Source organism: Oncorhynchus gorbuscha, linkage group LG24, assembly GCF_021184085.1.
Source record: "Oncorhynchus gorbuscha isolate QuinsamMale2020 ecotype Even-year linkage group LG24, OgorEven_v1.0, whole genome shotgun sequence".
Lineage (NCBI taxonomy): Eukaryota > Metazoa > Chordata > Actinopteri > Salmoniformes > Salmonidae > Oncorhynchus > Oncorhynchus gorbuscha.
The window spans coordinates 6029670-6050647 of record NC_060196.1 but is presented as its reverse complement, the minus strand read 5'-3'; the positions used below and the strand labels follow the sequence as shown (position 1 = coordinate 6050647).

Here is a 20978-nt window from a genome sequence, read left to right as displayed (position 1 = left end):
GATACAGTACTACTGTCACAACCTCAGCCTGTGTATATTGTAATATATGTGTGTGTGTCTCTGCTACATTCACCCAGCCCTCAGAGTCAATGGGCTGGAAAGGCAGGGAGTGTGCCTGCTGTCTACCTTGGCAACTGGGCCCAGCACTGTGGAAACATGGCAGGCAAGGTGTTTACAGCACAGGAGGAGCAGAGTAGACAGCACTGTGGCATGTGCTTCACCCAGAACCAGGTGTGGATCGTATTACCTGCCTTCCAGGAAGCATTCCCCTCACTTTGTGGGACAATATTTAAAATACTGATAGGCTGGATTAAGTTTTCCCATATGAAATTAACCTAATGATGTGCCAATCAACTGAAATACTAATGGGTTAAGGCCAGATGAGGTCTTCCTATATGAAAGTAAACCCAGTATTTCAGTTGATTGGCACATCATTAGGTTAATTTACTTACTTAAAAAAAAAAAAAATCATAATGTGATTTTCTGGATTTTTGTTTTAGATTCCGTCTCTCACAGTTGAAGTGTACCTATAAATTATAGACCTCTACATGCTTTGTAAGTAGGAAAACCTGCAAAATTACTTGTTATACTTGTTATCCCCACTGTGTGTGTGTGTGTGTGTATATATATAAATACATAAAATGGGAGGGTCTAGTATCTTACCAAACAAGGAAAACAAGGAAGAAACAAGGAAACAATGGTGCAGTTAATCAAAAAACTGAAACTTTATGCAGAGGCCAGACACAAACAATGGCACTGTTCAAATTAGGGTTCTAGATCTGGATGTCATTGTGACTTGTCCGAAAAGGAACAAAACAAATGCAACTTAAATTCAATATGGCAAAAGCTAAATATTTTAAATTCTTTCCCTAGTAAATGAAATAGAAACTCCATATTGCAAATATTGAAGTACTGTAGTATCTCTCTTTAGCCAGTCATCCTAACTGACATGCTCAATAGGAAAACAGAGCACATCAATTTGGATTTCAGGCTATTTTCTCCCAGCTTATAATTTTTCCTAAAGCGCTTCACACCAAAACTGTGAAATTCATTAGAGCTATAAAGTGAAATACATTTATACATCTCATTCTTCAAACACAAACAGTTTGAAAGCGGAACCCAGATGGATGGTCAATATTTCTTATATCATCAATTAAGTTCAAATGTCTCTATTCAGAATCAGTATGTATTCACAAAGAATTCACCTTGGCATAAGGCTAATGTAATATGTATAGAATCAATAGGCAAAAATATGAGGAAACTTTTAAGTCTTTAAAATAACAGGCAGAAACCAGCCCTGTGGGTTTATAGAGCTACTTTAGTTGGTTTAAAAAGTTCTGCTACTTCTTAAGTTAACACCACTATTGAAATGACATAAAACACTGTTGAAGTGAAATGAAAAATCCCTCGTTTTCATCTATGAAACAGATTTAGTCAAAGTGTATAGTAAGTATTCACAAGTATTTCTACAAGCTGTACAGATTTATGTTTTATTTATTTCAATGTGGCTCATAAATTGATAAGTTACAACAATCACACAGAGAAGCTGGACGTCAGGTCACTTGCCAAAAGTTGTAAAAATATCTCTTTTACATCTTTTTCTATCATCAGCTAACGTTGCAGCATATTGCAGAGCAGTACTGTAGCTGAGGGGTCAAGCTCATATTGCAGAGCAGTACTGTAGCTGAGGGGTCAAGCTCATATTGCAGAGCAGTACTGTAGCTGAGGGGTCAAGCTCATATTGGAAACAGTTATGATAGAACACTGACTGAACTGGTGCCAAGAGGGAGAGTGTATACACAGATACATTGGGGGGGGGGGGGGGGGGGGGTCAGAGGACATTGAGCCTCAAGGACCCTTACAGGTCTTCAACTGGTGGTCTACAGTGCAGTTACCATGGTAATGAAAGAGGCAGTCAGAGGGCATCAGTTTGTCTGACTGCGTGGTGTCCGTACATCCGTCCGTCTTCGCCGTCCGTTATTTTCTCTAATTCTGCTCCTTCCTCTGAGTGGTAAAGTCGAGACTAAGCCTGGTTATTGAATCAATAACTGCATAGGCCTAACATGGCGCTACTGTAGCAGAAACAAAAAGGCTTGAAATGCATGAAGAAGTGTCTCTGCTCTGTTTATGTGGTAGAAGATGGCAGAGATGAATGAACACACTGCAAATTTCTTTGGGGGGGGGGATCTTTGTCACCATCTTGTAATAAAATGATCTAAACATTAAAATGGATGACGAGATCGAGGGATGAAGGGAGGGGTGGAGTAAAGAAGAAGGTAGCATGGTGGGTTGGAGCAATAGAGAGCAATCCATCTCGGTCCATTCTTCCATTTTTCTAATAGTGTATTAGAACAACATGGCTAATGCAGCAATGTCTTTGTTGCCTTGAGTCTGCCACATTTCCATCCCTCTAGAACTCTCTAGTCATTGTTCTCTTCATCCTCCTCCTCATTATCGTCGTCGTCATCTTCACAGAATTGGTCCCGGGCGTCTAGCTCATCTTCGTCTTCATCAATCTGTGAGGAGAGGGTCACATTCTAACTAGGGCACAGGGAGTACAGGGACAGTAGGGCTAGCTGGTTAGGACGACAAGTTGTCCTCATTCAACTACTACACAGGTAGAATGACTCATCACAGCTCTCCAGGAAATCAGCCCTACATGTAACAATGAAATATTAAATATTAGCATCATCTAAAACCTCAGCATCCAACTAACCTAACCATCTACCTCCACTAAAACAATAATAATAACATAAACCTTTGAACCTGAGGCAGAGGATCTTCCTCTGTAGTTTGAGAACACAGTCTAGATCTACAATAGGAACAGATGGTTTCTCTTACCGTCTCTCCCAGGTCTCTGAGACGTTGCTTGAGGTTGAGGATCTTCTGGTCCTGGTCGGCCAGCAGCATGAGGAGGTCGTCCTGTTCCTTCTTTGACTCCTGCACCTCCTGCTGCAGCTTGGTCTTCTCCGTCTGCTCGATGGCCACTGTGCTCGTTGCCGACGCCAACTGCTGCTCCAGCCCCGCATGGCCCTCCCTCAGGCCCCGACACTCCTCCTGGAGGGGGAGAAGAGAGCGAGGTGAGAGAGGTAGGACAGCTAACAAGGAAGGGCATGGCTTCAGCATGGCCGTCTGACCAAAAACATTAATAATTCAACTGCATCAGATGATGTTTTTTTTCTTCACTAGCATTAGAGAGAGGAAGGGGATGCCACATACACGAAGGTCATATTTAAGATGTTAAATAATTGAGCGGTTTCACAAGGTCTCAGCCCACATTTAGCTGGTAACAGTCAGGAGTCAGTTACTAATGGGCTTGATATCACAGGCAGCCCAATTCTGATCTTTGTCGCACTAATTGATCTTTTGACCAATCAGATCAGCTCTGAAAAAGATCTGATGTGATTGGTCAAAAGACCAATTAGTAGAAAAAAGATCAGAATGGGTGTAAAGCAGCCCTGGAGTCAGACTAACATGAGTTTATTTAGCGAGGTGAAACTTGCAGAATGTTACAGATAGAAATGCAATGTAAGTATAGAGCTGACATGACCCTCTAGTCTACAAAACAGACAATCAGGTTGTTCTATACCCCTCAAACTCAACTCTGGACCTTGAAGCCAGTTCCACTGCATTTGTTTCATTGTTCCCCTCTAATCAAGGGCTGATTTAGACCTGGGACACCAATTAATTATCAGGTAGAACAGAAAACCAGCAGGTTCAGGATCTTGTAGGGTTAGAGTCGAGTACCCCTGTTCAATACATTTGTATCTGGACGCTGCTCACTTCTGAAAAGACAGCAGTTCCCTACAGATATGTGAGGTTGTGACAGTGCAGTACCTTAAGTCTCTCTGCCTCTGTGGTCTGAGCAGCCAGCCTGCTCTCCAGTTCAGATACTGTAACTGTGTCTGCCGAGCTCTCACTGCTGGAGGCCGGGACCGAGGACTGAGAGAGGGGAAAGAGAGAGAGATATAGAGACTAGTTACCTCTCTGTACTAAGTGCAGTGGTCACAACATATACATTAATGCATGGGAAATATGCATGGAATAATACAACAGTTGGAGTAAAGTGTGAAAGGCCATGTTTGTATGTAACAGCCTTAAGACGTCTCAAGACAAGGTGATGGCTGGTTCTGAGTACTCACCACTGCCTCAGCTCTCCTGATGAGCTCCTGTCTCTCTGTCTGCAGCTGGCTGATCTCTGCACACTGAGCCTGGACACGACTCCTCAACGACTCCACCTCCTGGTGGGAACAACCAGCAGTAACTCCGTCATCAGTATAATATCTCTATACTCATGTCTGTTCTACACATGTTCTGTCTGTGGTCGGGTCTTACCCGGAGAAGCTCTGTGTTGTCAGACCCTCCCGCTCCACCTTCTGCTGTCTGTGCTGCTGCTGCCGCCCCACACCTCTACAAGACATCACAACCATTACAACTATTAGAACAGGAAGTGGTCAACGGCTGAGACGTCCCATCTGAAATGATAAAGCAGCACTCTGGTATCATCAACCACCATTCAGATCTACTAACACACAAAAGATAATTAATCAGTCTGTCATTCTTCCGGTCCATCTTGTCCGATTCCAGTAACATCCCATGATACATGACATTTACACAGAACTCTTATCAACACAGGGAGGGATAACCCAAAGACATTTTTCTGATATGTGATTCACCCCCCCAAACACACACCAGTGTGTTGATGAGTGAGTCCTTGTCGCTGAGCTGTGTGTGTTGTAGTGCGTGTTGTCTGCGGAGCTCCTCCACCTCCTCTCTGAGCTGGCTCAACTCCTCTGAGTGGAGCCCGTTAACGTGAGTTCCCTCTCCCTGGCTGGAGGACAGACCCTGGCTGTCTTTACCTGGACACAACACAGTCAGTCATTATCACATCTACAATGCTATTTATAAAATCAACAAGTGCAGTCGCAACAAGTCTGCATCAGTAATACGTCTCAATTTCCACTACCATTATAGACTGTGTCAATTCCATATGAACAATTCCATGTGCCTAACCCCCCCCCCCCCCCAAAATCATTAGCAATTTAGCCAAGCACGATGTTGCTCTCTTGTTTCCCAATGGATCGAGGCACGCTTTTTTTGCTGTGTAATACCAGGTTATCCTACAGTACCTAGTTTCAGCTTGAGGATGTTGTACTGGTCTTTGTGTTGCTGGATCTGGGACTGCTGCTGTGCGATCTGATTCTGCATCTGTTCACTGTTCAGAGACAGGGTGGAAACCTGCTCCCTCAGCTCCTGGATCTGGGTGTCCTGGTTGAGAGATGACAGACACTTATTTAATGACTATGGAGACATTGGCCAAAACACACAAGTAGACCTTTTAGGGTAACGGGATTGGTCCGTTGAATATTGTATGAAATGGGTTGTGTGGTTGTGGCCCGGCGAGTGTACCTTACTGTAATAGTTTTCCATTAAAAAAATGGACAAAAATAGCTTTTTAGCAACAAAAAAAGCAAAGATTTCTCAAGCAAGAATTTAGCGAGGACTGTCTGGGAGTAGTCCGAATGTGGTTTGGAAAACTGAAAACTAGCTGTTATTGGCAGAGAGGTTTGGAACTCTTTGTTATTGGTCTATTAAACAATATAAGTTACAGCCTGGTGATGTCACCAGGCAAGCCAAAAATACCGCCCATATGCAAAGCTGCTGATTAGAAGGTCCTGTGCAGAGTGTATTTTCAACCGGAAACTATCAGGAAATAACACTGATCAAATGTTCACACTTTTACAGTGTTTGTTTTATATCATATTTTACAACAGCTGATGAAACTCAGGGGGAGAAATGCCTTTTGAATGCAAGCAGCCTTTAAACTGAGTGTAGAGGGTGTATATAAAGTTGTGATGCTTGAAAGCATGGCGAGTTGGTTTCTGATGTGTGTGTGTGTGTGTGTGTGTGTAGAAAGCCAGTATGAGGGTTTGCAGACAGGCTAGAATGAAAGGCGGCTGGTGTGTGGGACAGAAAATATATGTAGGGTTCAAAAAGTACTTAAAACCATGACAAGGAATAACCCAAGGAGGGGTTATAGTAGGATTCATTTAATCCATGCTCAAAACAATACAAAAAGTTAAAGTGCTAATGAAGATGTAAAAAACAGGGCACACGTTTCAGCCTTCTGCTTAACAGTGTGAGGCCAGTTACCTGATCTCTGATGAGATCTTTGTACTGGATGACGATGCTGTCGTGTTGCTCCAGAGTCTTCTTCACCTCCTCCTCCTTCTTCTCCTCCTCGCTCGTCTTGTGGACCGCTTTCGTTATCACGCCTGTGGACGGACACACACACAACTAAGTGGTAAAACCAGGCAAGAGAAGAGCAAAGAAGACACCAACACAAACAGTTTTGATTTGTGGTTCTGGTTGTACTTGGCTTAGAGTCAAATCAAAGTTTATTGGTTGGGTACACAGATTTGAAGATGTTATCGCAGGTGCATCGAAATGCTTGAGGTTGTGGTTGTATTTTGGTTAGGTTATGGCATAATGGAGGTTATTTATGCCAACCTTCCAGTTCTTTGACCAGCTTGGTGAACTCGTGGTCAAACAGCATCTGTTCAGGGGAGGGGAAGACGGGCTGGGGCTTCTGTGCAGCGCGGGAGTACAGCTCGTGTTTCGTGACGAAGCCCAGCTTCTCCACAAAGTTCTCCTTCCCAATGCGCTTCTCGATCAACTGCTTCAGCTTGTCTCTGGGGGAGGACAAGACCGGCAGGGTTAGCATTAAGGGAAGGAAAAGTGGGAAACCTAGTCAGTTGCACAACTGAACGCATTCAACAGACATGCGTCTTCCGCATTTAACCCAACCCCTCAATCTGGCAGCTCATAGTTCTTGTTTTCATTGTAGTGGCATCGCTGTGTGCTGTAACTGCTGGTGTAGAAGGCTGTGTGTATGAGACAACCCGGGCTCAAAAAGGGTTTGGAATTTTGAAGCTATTATAATATTGGTTCCAAGTTCAATCAAACAAGCATTTGAAAATCATTTTTGAACCTGGGCCTAATATGAGAGGGTACGTGTTAATATTTGGGTAGAAGATGTCATACTTGATGTAGTTTTAACTGCGGTTATGAGAGGTATGAGAGTGAGAGGATGAATTAGTATGAGGGTTAGAACGTTCTACTTGGTGTAGTTATTATGAGAGCCGTAGTTAGATGTCATACTTGGTGTAGTTATTATGAGGGTTGTAGTTAGATGTCATACTTGGTGTAGTTATTATGAGGGTTGTAGTTAGATGTCATACTTTGTGTAGTTCTCCAGAGAGTTGTCGTTGTAGTAGATGCAGATACCCAATAGGAGGGCACACAGGCCCTGCACCAGCCTCTCATCCTCCCCCAGGTTCTCAGAGATCTGACCTGTCAGCTACAGGGCATCAGGGGTCAAGGGTCACAGCAACATAGGGGATTTAATGGCAACAAGGACTTTCTCAAGACCATTTTCAATGAAACAATGCACTGGTGCATACATTGGCATCCACTGTGTAGCATTGATCTCTCTTAGCAACACAAGACATAGGGCCTCAGGAACTTCCATTCAATAATGTATGCAATATCCAACACTATCCTGTATGTGGGGAACAAACACAGAGAGGAGTTGGTTATAGGACAGACTGCACTAACAGGCTAACAGTAGATATTCCAGCCATCTGAGTAAAAGGAAGTGCAATAGAATAGTGATGTGGAGCTAGTTGGTTTGTTGAAAGAGGATACGAAGGGGACGTTCTCCTGGTTGTGCAGGAAGTGTGTGACAGCGATGGGACAGTTACTGATCCAGGTACACAGCAGCATGAGGAGACCGACCCGCGTCTGCACTTTACTGCCCTGTGGATGAGAAGCACACACACACACACAAAGTCTTAAGAAACACACTCACAAATATAGCACCGTCACATCAGCATAGGGCTGAGTAAAAGGTATTGAACATGAACATTGTGTACAGAGCCTGATGATGGCCTGGGATCCAGGACTTCAACCCCTCAGCAAAACAAGACTCATGTGAGGTTTAGTCTAGTGCTGGACCACATCCTGGTCTCTGTGTCAGAACAGAACTCCTCCTATACATGGAGAGTAAATTCATGTAGCTGGGTTCAATTCAAACACCTGTCCCCCCACATTATAATGAGGGATGTCTTGTTTTTCCTGTTTAAGACAACTTGTCATTGCATCTCCTTCTGTCCAATTAAATCAGTCTCCTGAATATCTCCGGACGACACGTTTGATTTAAACCAACCAAATAAACAGCATTTTAAGGACGAACAAAATGAATTGATATTTCTAAACTATTCCCAACTGGGACATTTAAGGTTGAATAGGAACTTTATAATATAACGTGCTGTCATGAAGACTGACATTAGGAAAATGGTGTGCTGGTAGCTACAATAAAAACGGAATTCTGTTGGCACATGGTCAACTTTTGAATTGTATTTTTCCCTTTTGAGTTCTGTTGGGAAAAACAACATTGTATCTAGCAGTTACACAGGAAATACCATGAAATGTTTCAAAAGTACCACATTAGTGACTTCAATACAGACCGTTAGTAATTAATAAAGCTATTCAGATACAACAAAGGAACTACATTTAAATATGAACATTATTAATAAACCAGGGTTAGCTTAGGTCAAACATGCAGTGTATTTTATAGGATGACCCGAGTTAGTTCAGATCCTGTTAAAAACAACCTTTTCAGGAGCCTTAAGTGTTCAACAATATGCGGTTACTGTAGCAACGGCCTTGGTTACCATCACTACCTGCACCACAAAAGGATGATGAAACTCCTCTGCAGCTTAGCTAAGCAGGTGATACAACAGGACTGATGAAAATGTTACTGCATGGAAGGAATATAATAGCATATTGGCACATTCGTCATCCTCTACACAATCCACAAGAGCCCAAATCTAACTATTTAGGCATTCACATACAAAAATAACTAAGATATCAAGCTGAGGCATGGCTGCTAAATGTAGCTGACAACACATGCAAAGCTAAAGCCTCTGTGTAGTGAGTCTTTAGGAGTGGCGACCACAAAGAGAAACGGATGATAATAGAGTGGATTTACAGTATCCATGCATGGTCATGGGAATAAGAAGAAAGGCTGCTGGCGTAATGATATGCAGTGAGTGATGGGCACTATTGAGTTACCACACGTAAACTGCATAGTTCAGGCATGTCTGTGTGCCAAAAGACACCATATTCCCTATACAGTGCGCTACTTTTGACCAGAGCCCTGGGCTGTGTACTATAAAAGGAAAAGCGTGCCATTTGGGAGGCAATGCAGACCTCTCCTGTTGTGAGGGCGATGAAGGGTGTGAGATAGGAAAGAGGGTTCATTCCAAATGGAGGTCATTAAGTGACAATAAATACTAAAGATGACATGGCATACTATAAAACCATAAGGAAATCACCTTTTCAGATTTAGCCTCCAATGGGGACGTAATGCAAAAAACACCAAATGTTTGAGAAAGGGGGGGCAGGAGGAGAAAAAAAGGGGGAACACAAACAATCACAGTAGTTAATTGGAGAATCTTTGGCCCGGGTGAAATGGTACGTTTTATAACGGATAATGCTGCCACCTAGAGTACAGGAGGAGAAATAGCAGTGGTGAAAATAATAATGCCAGTAACCCCTCTCACAAGAGATCAGTAGCGGAACAGACAGAGTACCACAGTGGTTGCTGCATCCTTCCAGGACAGTCAAGTCCCCATAGAACGGACACAGCAAGGGGGTCAAGGGTCAAAGCATGGGATTATGGGAGTTGGGGGGGGTCAGTACCAGTATAGAACTCGACAAACACGGGTGAGATAGGCAGAGGGCTTTAGGCACGAAAACAAAACAGGGAAGCCAAAACGTAACCCCCAACGTAAGGAGCATATAGGAGGATCCTGCTGATGCCAAAGCAAAACCATGACAGACAGGTGCTGCCCACACCCCAGATACTCACCCTCCGGTTGATCTTATCCCCCTGAAAAACCACAACAACCTTACGTGACACTTGGCAACTTCAAACACAAGCAACAGGTTGACTGTCTGAGAACCACTCCCCACTACTGTGGTCGGAGCCCAAATGACAGCCTATTCAAAGGTAGTGTACTGTAAAGGGAATAGGGTGCCATTTGGGAGCCATAACATGACAAAGGTGACCTGAAAACCTGGAGTGACAAATGATCAACTATTTGAATCTAAGGCAATACTTTCAACCCAGACAGAGACACCTTTCAAACCAGACAGAGACACCTTTCAAACCAGACAGAGACACCTTTCAACCCAGACAGAGACACCTTTCAACCCAGACAGAGACACCTTTCAACCCAGACAGAGACACCTTTCAAACCAGACAGAGACACCTTTCAAACCAGACAGAGACAGCTTTCAAACCAGACAGAGACACAAACCAGACAGAGACAGCTTTCAAACCAGACAGAGACAGCTTTCAAACCAGACAGAGACAGCTTTCAAACCACCCTCTCTGTTGCTTATGTTTCACTAATAAGACGTTCAAAACGGCACTTTTAGTTTTCAAACTAATATTTCAGCTACAACTCTCCCGCTATGGTGCTAACCCTTTGGTCCCCCCCACGTAGCATGTTAGCCTGTCTGTCTGTGTGGTGTACCTGTGAGAGGATGTTGGTGCACTGCTGCAGCAGGGAAACGGGGGGCTTGCCCAGGCTGGTGGCCAGCTGCACCCGGAGGAGCTGCTCTTTCTGGGTCAGGTTGTCCTGCAGGGCGTGGGCCAGGGCCACTGCAGCACACCAGTTAGACAGGGAGTCAGCCGAGAACAGGCCCCCGCACAGCAGCTGGCCCGCCGAGATGGAGTTGGCTGAGGAGGGAGAGAGCCAGAGGGAGGGGGAATAAAGCAATAGATATATGTAGATTATTTATGCCTCCATTCTACTACATTTTTCCCACTAGAGAATAATAAGCAAATAACCTACAGTATATTAGTCATAAGTAACATTTTATTACATGCAATCTAGAGTTGTACAGTGTGGTCATAACCTTGTAATAACAACACATTCAGTATGGAGGTTCAGAGTAACTGAACTGACCGTCGATGGTGGAGGGCAGTAGGGTGGCTACGATCTCCCCCTGGCCCTTCTGGTTCTTGTAGAGAAAACACTGGAAGCAGTAGAGAACGGCACAGCGCAGCACAAACGGCTGCCTCTCGTTGACCATGGACATCAGCAGCACCACTATGGCAGGTCTGGAATCAGGGGATAAGGGGTTTTTAGAGATTACCTTCACTCTGTGGCTGTGCTATAACTGATTACAGTCCTCTGTCTGCGGGAACTCACCTTGGGGGGTTGGAGGGAGCGTTGACAGATGCAAAGTAGTCCTGGTTGATCTGTGAGCCGCGGATCACCTCCGATACAGTGTTGATGGTCTGAGAGAAGAAAGAAAGAGTGACATAGTGGTACAAACACAAAGCACGCATCAGTATGAACAACCGTAATCACTGATCTAACACAATAAGTAGAATGAAAAGAAAGGCTTTTTGGTCCACTCCAACAGTCTTCTACGTTACCTCAGTGAGTATGTCAGCAGGCACGCCAGTGGCCATGAGGATAGTGCAGAGCTGCTGCAGGAGGCCACACTGGTACATTGACTTCTGACAACTACTGGTGGCTCCAGGAGAGTTGACCGGGGAGACCATGACTCGCACCAACTGGACCAGAGAAGAAATGGAGAGATGAGACACAGTGCTACGGTGAACATACTCTACACCACAACCAATCCTGGCCATGCGTGGCACAGTGAACTGCACAGACCCTAATAGTTGAGCATAACAGACCATCACACTGCTCTGTCAACTGCTCAGGGCTCAAAACTCCCATTCTCCCTGAATTAAATGTAACATCAGGACTGTGGTGTGTCCTACCTGCAGCATGAGGTGGAGGTTGGTGACCTTTTGGGCGGACCAGCCAGAGTTGTCGTCTCCCACCTCGAACCAGGGCTTCATCCTCTGGATGTAGGAGCCCTCCTTGAAGAAGTTCTGGTTGGAGCTGTTGTTCTTCAGCAGGTTGACGAGCAGCAGGAGACAGTCCTCCACTACGATACCTGGACAGAGACAAGATGGAGGGTGGATTTCTGTCAAGAAATGTGTGAAGATTGTTGATTTTATCGCTTAAAATTGTATTTATTAAGAAATTGATTCATTGCCAATTTTCTAGGGTGCAAGTATGGAGAGTGGATGTTGACCAGTGTGAGTGAACTGAAATGTAATTTTAAATCAAATGTAATTTATTTAGAAATGGATTCATTGATTGCCAATTAGCTTGAGTGTATATATGGCACGACTCCTCCATTCGACTTCACCTCCATCACTGCTGCCCTCCTCTGTTATGATATCTAGGAGACGCTCGAAAGCGTTCTCAAACGCTACGATCTTCTGGATGGCCGCGTTGCCTTTGGTCAGCTGCTGCAGCAACAGAAGACCCTGAGGGAATACAATCAAAGTAGCTCTGATGTAGTGATCATACATCCAGAGAAACAGAAACAACAAGCCCAGGTATAAGACCAGCTAGTATGATTTTGGAAGGGTTTCCCCAGAAACAAGACGCGCTTTTTTAGTCGAAGACTTTATCCGTGTCTGGGAAACCGGCCCAATGTCTGGTCTCAGCAGAAAGATAAGCTAGCAGATTGTAGCTTGTTCCTGTGGCTTTACGGTCTTACTCCTAAAGACCATCTGAAGCAGCAGTCAGTAGGAGTAGTACTCACATCATTACGGATGACTTCTCTGGAGTCAGCTAATAGGTCCATCAGTCTAGAAACACCTGCAGGGGAGAGAGACGGACCATTAACAACATACAACTCAGAGACCAGACAGGCAAATCAGTCAGAAAATAACTCTAATTAGCATACTTGACCATTAGTAGTCATATGCTCTAGGGAAGAAAATAGACAAGACTAACACTTCTTGTCATACTACTTCACCAGTGAGAGAGAAACAAATGTTGAGAGGATAAATCAAATCACAACAGCTGATTTTGGGTCAGTTGTTGGTGTGGGCTGATGTCAGACAATTCAGCAGCAGCTGATTCCAGGTCATTTGTTAGAGGACTCACCCATAGGGCTGACCAGGATGACGCCCTGGACCTGGTTACACTGGTTCTTCAACAGAGCGGTGAGCAGCTTCACTCCTGGCCACCGCACGTGGAAGTCAAACTCCTGAAACAGGCAGGAAGTCAGTGTCACAGGCAGGGAATCAGTGTCACAGGCAGGGAATCAGTGTCACAGGCAGGGAATCAGTGTCACAGGCAGGGAATCAGTGTCACAGGCAGGGCATCAGTGTCACAGGCAGGGCATCAGTGTCACAGGTCAGGGGGCATCAGTGTCACAGGCAGGGCATCAGTGTCACAGGCAGGGCATCAGTGTCACAGGCATCAGGGGCATCAGTGTCACAGGCAGGGCATCAGTGTCACAGGCATCAGGTCAATCAGTGTCACAGGCAGGGAATCAGTGTCACAGGCAGGGAATCAGTGTCACAGGCAGGGCATCAGTGTCACAGGCAGGGCATCAGTGTCACAGGCAGGGCATCAGTGTCACAGGCAGGGCATCAGTGTCACAGGCAGGGCATCAGTGTCACAGGCAAAGAATCAGTGTCACAGGCAAAGAATCAGTGTCACAGGCAGGGAATCAGTGTCACAGGCAGGGCATCAGTGTCACAGGCAGGGAATCAGTGTCACAGGCAGGGAATCAGTGTCACAGGCAGGGCATCAGTGTCACAGGCAGGGCATCAGTGTCACAGGCAGGGCATCAGTGTCACAGGCAGGGAATCAGTGTCACAGGCAGGGAATCAGTGTCACAGGCAGGGCATCAGTGTCACAGGCAGGGCATCAGTGTCACAGGCAGGGCATCAGTGTCACAGGCAGGGCATCAGTGTCACAGGCAGGGCATCAGTGTCACAGGCAGGGCATCAGTGTCACAGGCAGGGCATCAGTGTCACAGGCATCAGGTCACATCAGTGTCACAGGCAGGGAATCAGTGTCACAGGCAGGGCATCAGTGTCACAGGCAGGGCATCAGTGTCACAGGCAGGGCATCAGTGTCACAGGCAGGGCATCAGTGTCACAGGCAGGGAATCAGTGTCACAGGCAGGGAATCAGTGTCACAGGCATGGTGGGAAATCAACCACACCCTTGTAATCCTGTATATAAGCAGTGCAGATTTGAGGCTTATGCTTATATTCTTAAATCTGAAACCAGCTGGTCTGAAAACCACCACGCACAATGGGCCTCCAGGTCTGGTTAACACTGAGACCATGGGTTAGAGACTACTATCTTTCATAAAAGACACAACGTAGATGTTTGAGTCTCTGGTCTGTTTACCTCTAACAGAGTCAGTAGTAGTGTCACGTTCTCAGAGTCGCCGAGGAACTTGTCAGTGAACAGGACTCCCAGGTCTTCATCCTGCTTCTGGGCGTTCTCATCTGAAAAGGTCAAAGGTCACAAGGTTTAAAGACCTCTGGGTGTGCCATGTTAGGCAGGTAGTTGCCCCGAGACATGGCTACTATACATATGCAAGGCTGGAGGGAGTCATAGAATAATGCTTGTTCACAGACATCAATCTCACCTAGGCACCATACCGATGTTTTGATCTAAAAATCACTTGAGCCAGAGTATGAATTGATCTTTATTAATTGAGCTCGAGTATGAATAGATCTTTATTAATCTTGAGCCCGAGTATGAATTGATCTTTATTAATCTTGAGCCAGAGCCCGAGTATGAATTGATCTTTATTAAGCTTGAGCCAGAGTATGAATTGATCTTTATTAAAGACTGATTTGTGAATCTGTGCAGTACCTAGTTCAGACTGACCCTCATGAATAGGACCGGGAGTTTGTCCTCCTGACCATGTGACCTGGCAGGAAAAACTCCAGGTCCTTATCCTACTCATGAACAGGCTTCAGAGAAAGACAGACAGGGGGAGAGATGGAGGGGGCAATTGGGATAAGGGTGTGTCGGGGGTTGAGGTAGGTTAGCACCAGAGGTAGGTAGGCAGGAGGAGGGGGGGGGGTGTTAGCGAGAGGGGAGGTGTTAGGGCATGGTGAATTGGTTCACATCCAGTCTAAAAGCACACAAAAGTACTGGAGCATCGTATTATAGACAACACACTCAATTATCTAGGGTTCTCGGCTAAATATAATATTTCACATCAAGAACAACCAGCTGAGACGTTCTGTAATACTAGAATAACCTCACCACAGTGAACATGGTTTCAAATGTACAACTGTGAGGAAGAGGATGCTTTTGGAATCTAACATTCCTCTTTTGGAATCAAAACGTCTTCGTCCCAACATCCCGTGCAGAGTGATTTGCGTTTGACAAGATATGCTAAGAGCAATGGGAAGAGAAACACTGCAGGACAGGAGAGAGGCTGAGGTAGGAGTGGTATTAGTGACATGTTATTACCACCCAGTCATTACTATATTAAACCATACTTCCCAGTCCAACACATTTTAGTGAGGTTAGTTCAGTTGACTAGTAACCACACCATGAGGGCTAGTTAGCCTACAGTGCTAGTACTGACCAGACACAGGCACGTTCTTATGCTTCCCTGAGACAGGGATGGGGGGTGCGGCCGCCATGTCTGTAAGAAGGGGGGAGTGGAAGAGATTGAAGCCCCATCCAAGTCAGATGATTCGACTCGTACACAATACATATGTAAGAGGGTTATAAATATATCCCTAGTGTTTGTTAATGGGTTCTGCCAAAGCACTGCATTTCAGACTAACAACCTACTGTGCACCACAGGAGAGCTAGAAATCAAAACAACCCGTGGAGAAGAGCGATGCATATCATTTACAAGAAGCGTCGCTAGTGGTTAGGGGGGGACGTCATGCACAAACAAGAGTTTTACCTTCAGATTCGTCTGTACAGTTATAACATGAAAGAGAAGAGAGAGATGTCAATCTTTACATACATAGCAATTAACATGGAGAGAGAGAGAAATGGGGCGAGTGTAGAAGAGGGCGACAGGGTCCATTTTGATTTGAAGTCCAATTAATTGGCAGTAATTTAAGTCAATTACACATGCTATTGTTACTAGGACAGGGCTTGCTTGTTGTCATTCAAAAGCATTTTTCCCAAAAAGGAAGATTGTTTTTAACATGCATGTTAAAAACAGAGGCTCCGCTCTATAACAAAATACTCAATTATTGACCGTTCTGGGGCCTGTTCACAACCCTCTGTGGAAGAGGACTAGGTTTTTAACACCTAAACACCTTGTTCCTCCTCTTCATCGTTGCAGATGATATTATAGAGTGTGTCCAAAGCGTAGCCAAGGATTTCAGAGTCCGACCTGCAGAAAATGGGAGGGGTAGGATATCAACACAAGAAGCACTGCTTTCGTCCCCTAAGACCCTGAAATATTAAGTACTCTTAGCAACGACCGAGCACCATGCAAAATGCTCACCTTAAATCACCCCACCACACTATTACAATGTGCTAGTGAGCAGCAGAGGGCAAGGGATAAGTATAAACCACACACACACACACACAAAAAACATACCTGTCTGTTTGCAGTATGTGAACCAGGTGGTCCATAGCCTGAGTGCCAACTTCCAAGCGATATTTCTACAAATCAAAACCAACAGTCAAGTCAGGAGAACAGTAAGTGATCGTTTCCCCCTAGGCAGCCCTTGGATCAGAGAGGATGTGACTTTTTGCTTTAACTCGAAGCTATGCCTGTTTTGCCCCCGTGCTCCCCCTAACTGTTGATATGCCGCCCGTGTCTGCATGAACAACACACGTTTTAGCTCCACACATGACCTTAGGCATAAGTATAATACATTCTGATAGCAGAGTTAAATAACAGAACAGTGGTTTGCTTTGTGACATCTCTGATCTGATAAGACAAACCTGTGTGATTAGTTACCCCTCAATGTTGAGTAGAACCTACTGGGGCCAAACAGAGCTAATGCAATTCAACAACTCCCAGCTCTAGCTGGTCTGTTTCTCTGGCTAGCGTTGTTTTTCCCTGGTCTGTGTGTGACCCCATACCCCTAAACCCCTTATTCATGCCTGATAAACTCATTACTCATGGTTGAAGAGGCAGCTAGTGGCCAGTCAGTCAGTTATGGCCGAGAGGTCTCTAGACCTTTAATACAGTAGAGAGTAGGGACTGAGGGAATGAGTCAGGTTTTCAGCAAGGCTGCATGTCAATAATTGCCTTCTTTTCCTCAACATTGCTTTTTCTTTTTTAAGAGAACTGGACCAGTGAACGCAAGGAGCCAACCAATAGGTACCCTCCTTATTCATTGGTTGCACATTTCGTCACAATACTGTTTGGAACGTTCATTATAAATTTGATGAAAAAGTCATTAGCCCCCATTCAGAAAGAGTACCACCTGTCAGACATCAATATGCTGCGGCATCTGTAGAATGTTGATAACAATGGCAACGATGCGACCAAGTGACAGAGGTGCAACCCATGAATTCCTACAATACCTTCCCCAGTCTTTCTTTCCTGATCAGTGTATGGAGGAAAGGTGGTGAAATAATGAGGGGATTTAAGAGGATTGAGACAGGGCCCATCCCAGACTGTTTAGATAGAGCCTGAGGATGAGTACACAGAGTGGGGGTGATAAGGGTGAGCGGTGGCCCGTTCCTGTAGGTTCATGCTCTACAACATCCGCAGAGTACGACCCTGCCTCACACAGGAAGCGGCGCAGGTCCTAATCCAGGCACTTGTCATCTCCCGTCTGGATTACTGCAACTCGCTGTTGGCTGGGCTCCCTGCCTGTGCCATTAAACCCCTACAACTCATCCAGAACGCCGCAGCCCGTCTAGTGTTCAACCTTCCCAAGTTCTCTCACGTCACCCCGCTCCTCCGCTCTCTCCACTGGCTTCCAGTTGAAGCTCGCATCCGCTACAAGACCATGGTGCTTGCCTACGGAGCTGTGAGGGGAACGGCACCTCAGTACCTCCAGGCTCTGATCAGGCCCTACACCCAAATAAGGGCACTGCGTTCATCCACCTCTGGCCTGCTCGCCTCCCTACCACTGAGGAAGTACAGTTCCCGCTCAGCCCAGTCAAAACTGTTCGCTGCTCTGGCTCCCCAATGGTGGAACAAACTCCCTCACGACGCCAGGACAGCGGAGTCAATCACCACCTTCCGGAGACACCTGAAACCCCACCTCTTTAAGGAATACCTAGGATAGGATAAAGTAATCCTTCGCACCCCCCCCCCCTTAAAATATTTAGATGCACTATTGTAAAGTGGCTGTTCCACTGGATGTCATAAGGTGAATGCACCAATTTGTAAGTCGCTCTGGATAAGAGCGTCTGCTAAATGACTTAAATGTAAATGTAATAAGGGGATGTGCCCCTGCTCACAAGATAACGAACATCAAAAGAGAACTCTAGCGATGTTCACTTAAAACAATGCACAGGAGAAAAGCTCGTATTTAGATTAGGCCTAGGCTCATCATAAACGGTCTCTGCAGCCTCAATGCTTTAACATGTATTTATCAATAATGAGTAAAATTGACAGTGTAACAATGGTACAATCATGACAACAATAGTGCATCAGTGTAACTATTGAGATTAGCCTAATGCAATTATCTCCTACCTTTGAGAGCGATTTAAGGGCTCGGACAGCGTCCCTGCGGTCCTCCAGGAGTGTGGAGGAGGCCACACGGTCACACAGCTTATGGATCTGTGGTTCAATCAAAATAATTCATGGTTAATACAACATGTTAAGGGAAAGGATCTACAGCTACACCATGGAGAGCATCCTGACTGGTTGCATCACCGCTTGGTATGGCAACAGCTCAGCCTCCGACCGCAAGGCACTACAGAGGGTAGTGCGAATGGCCCAGTACATCACTGGGGCCTAGCTTCCTGCCCTCCAGGACCTCTATACCAGGCAGTGTCAAAGGAAGGCCCTAAAAATTGTCAAAGACTCCAGCCACCCTAGTCAGTCTGTTCTCTCTGCTACTGCATGGCAAGCGGTACCGGAGCACCAAGTCTAGGTCCAATCATCTTCCTGAGGGCGAAGAGGCATTGTTGTTCCATCATGACTGTTGGTGTGTTTGGACCATGAAAGATCCTTACTGATGTGGACTCCGACGAACTTGAAGCTCTCGACCCACTCCACCTCAGCCCTGTTGATGTGAATGGGGGTGTGTTCGGCCCTCCATTTCCTGTAGTCCACGATCAGCTCCTTTGTCTTGCTGACGTACGTTGAGGGCGAGGTTGTGGTCCTGGCACCACACTGCGGCTCTTTGACCTCCTCCCTATAGGCTGTCTCATGCACTGTTGGCATGTCTCCCTCCCTCCTTCTCTACTGCACCTGTTGTTTCAACCTCAATGCTCGGCTATGAAAAGCCAACTGGCATTTACTCATGAGATGCTGACCGGTTGGACCCTCTACAACCACTGTGATTATTATTTGACCCTGCTGGTCATCAATGAACATCTTGAAGAACAATCTGGTCTTATGGCCATGTGCTCTTATAATCTCCACCGGCCACAGCGAGAAGAGGACTGGCCACCCCTCAGAGCCTGGTACCTCAAGGTTTCTACCTAGGTTCCTGCCTTTTTATTTTCCTAGCCACCATGCTTCTACATCTGCATTGCTTGCTCTTTGGGGTTTTAGGCTGGGTTTCTGTATAAGCACTTAGTGAAATCTGCTGATGTAAAAAGGGCTTTATAAATATATTGTATTGACTGATTACAGAGATTTATATCTATTACTAATTGATATGCACCATTCAGATTGAAATGCCTTCTTTTGATAGCAGCCTGAGATATGTCACACACATTCTCTTGTTTGGCACAGGTGAAGGGACTTGAATATATCAAGGTCAAGCAGCCCCTCCCAATCTGTCATCACGAAAGGAATGCCAGCAGAGATCCATTCACAACCAATGGATTCACGTGGAATTTGGCTGTGTTTTTGGTTTGCAATCCAAGTAGCCATATAGTCTCTCCCAGATGACAGTAAACAGTTGGATGTATGCAAAGCATGTAAACTATCACATACGAAGATATCCTCTCATTTAGTGGCAGCAGGTCATGTCAAGCTTTTTCTTCTCAAAAAACACTGATAGCTCAAGAATATGAGCAGGCTACACACGTTCAATTGTTGTCCTGTGCCAATTGGGCTAACCAGCTTAGCTAGCTAGCTCTGCAGAAATGTTTGCGTCAATCACTGTATTGATTGACACATTATGTCTGTGCTCGTGAGGCTGTTTGTATAGTGCACTGTTACAAGGCCTACACCGGTCTTTCAGCCTGGAAAACGTGAAAGTGAACTAATTTGCCTGTCTAGCAACTATTAACTACACACACTTATCCTAAGATTCGGTCCACCAGGTTGTGTGTGTGACATTAGCTAACTTGTTAGCCTAACATGCTAGGCGAGTTTCGTTTCTCACCGTCTCTGCTCCAGTCGGCTGTGGCCCCGCGGGTTGTCCACCCATCACTCCCCTGAAAAAATTCATTGTCATCGACGTCCTCTTGGAAATTTGTTCGCAATTCCAACTGTCTAAAATAAACTTTGAAAGGGTTTCTGCCGTGATGGGCCTTGTGTAATAATGTAAACGCGTCTAAATGTTGATTTTTACACTGTACACAACCTCCTGGACCGACCCCGGAACTTGAGTGACATTTAGCCAATGCGCAAGCGCCGAGACGTGGCGCTACGTGGCTGATCAGAGGACAACTGCCTAATTTTTTAAAGGGGAATGAGATTCTACCACACCGCCACTTGTTTGTAAAATGTGTGTATTCTATACACGATTATTTTCAAAACATTCACATTAATTAAAATAGAGATACGTAAAGAAACAAATAAGGTATCAAACATGCCCTTCTTTCCATACAAAATAATTCACAAATCAAGAAAATAGAAGATTCATGCAATAACGGGTGTAGCCTGCTTATATTATCTGCTTATATAATTTCCATTTAACCTAGATGCTGTCCACAATAGGGACCCGCTGAACACTGGGACCTGTTTGGTATGCAACCCATGTTGCATCTG

At 45.3% G+C, this 20978-nt stretch overlaps 1 protein-coding gene across 6 annotated transcripts; it reads right to left on the bottom strand.

Moving 5' to 3' along the window:
• Window positions 1-701: 701 nt before the first annotated feature.
• uso1 (USO1 vesicle transport factor) lies at window positions 702-20616 on the bottom strand. 6 transcript variants are annotated; one of them, XM_046325396.1, is made up of 27 exons: window positions 20371-20615; window positions 18561-18647; window positions 16500-16564; window positions 16213-16289; window positions 15849-15860; window positions 15519-15578; window positions 14318-14418; window positions 13056-13158; window positions 12709-12764; window positions 12307-12427; window positions 11870-12048; window positions 11516-11656; window positions 11286-11374; window positions 11040-11194; window positions 10605-10810; window positions 9935-9955; window positions 7708-7818; window positions 7242-7360; window positions 6511-6692; window positions 6154-6275; window positions 5130-5268; window positions 4693-4859; window positions 4336-4410; window positions 4143-4241; window positions 3838-3942; window positions 2842-3057; window positions 702-2516 (listed from the first exon to the last, which is right to left on the bottom strand). In XM_046325396.1, the coding sequence occupies exons 1-27, from the start codon at window positions 20440-20442 to the stop codon at window positions 2421-2423; spliced, it is 2976 nt and encodes a 991-aa protein (XP_046181352.1). In that variant the 5' UTR covers window positions 20443-20615; the 3' UTR covers window positions 702-2420. The 6 variants fall into 6 exon arrangements, with proteins under 6 accessions (XP_046181352.1, XP_046181353.1, XP_046181354.1 ...); XM_046325397.1 differs by lacking the exon at window positions 15849-15860 and having other exon boundaries at window positions 20371-20616; XM_046325398.1 differs by lacking the exon at window positions 9935-9955.
• Between the last annotated feature and the right edge of the window lie 362 nt (window positions 20617-20978).

What these genes read in the sequence shown, in the direction of transcription:
- uso1 (XM_046325396.1), bottom strand. Translation starts at nt 20,442, where the DNA reads ATGACAATGAATTTTTTCAGGGGAGTGATGGGTGGACAACCCGCGGGG. An exon ending in ACCAGGAGAACGTCCCCTTC is followed by an intron (nt 7,361 to 7,707) that starts GTATCCTCTTTC and finishes GATGCCCTGTAG; the next exon opens with CTGACAGGTCAGATCTCTGA. An exon ending in TCTCTGGAGAACTACACAAA is followed by an intron (nt 6,693 to 7,241) that starts GTATGACATCTA and finishes GTCCTCCCCCAG; the next exon opens with AGACAAGCTGAAGCAGTTGA.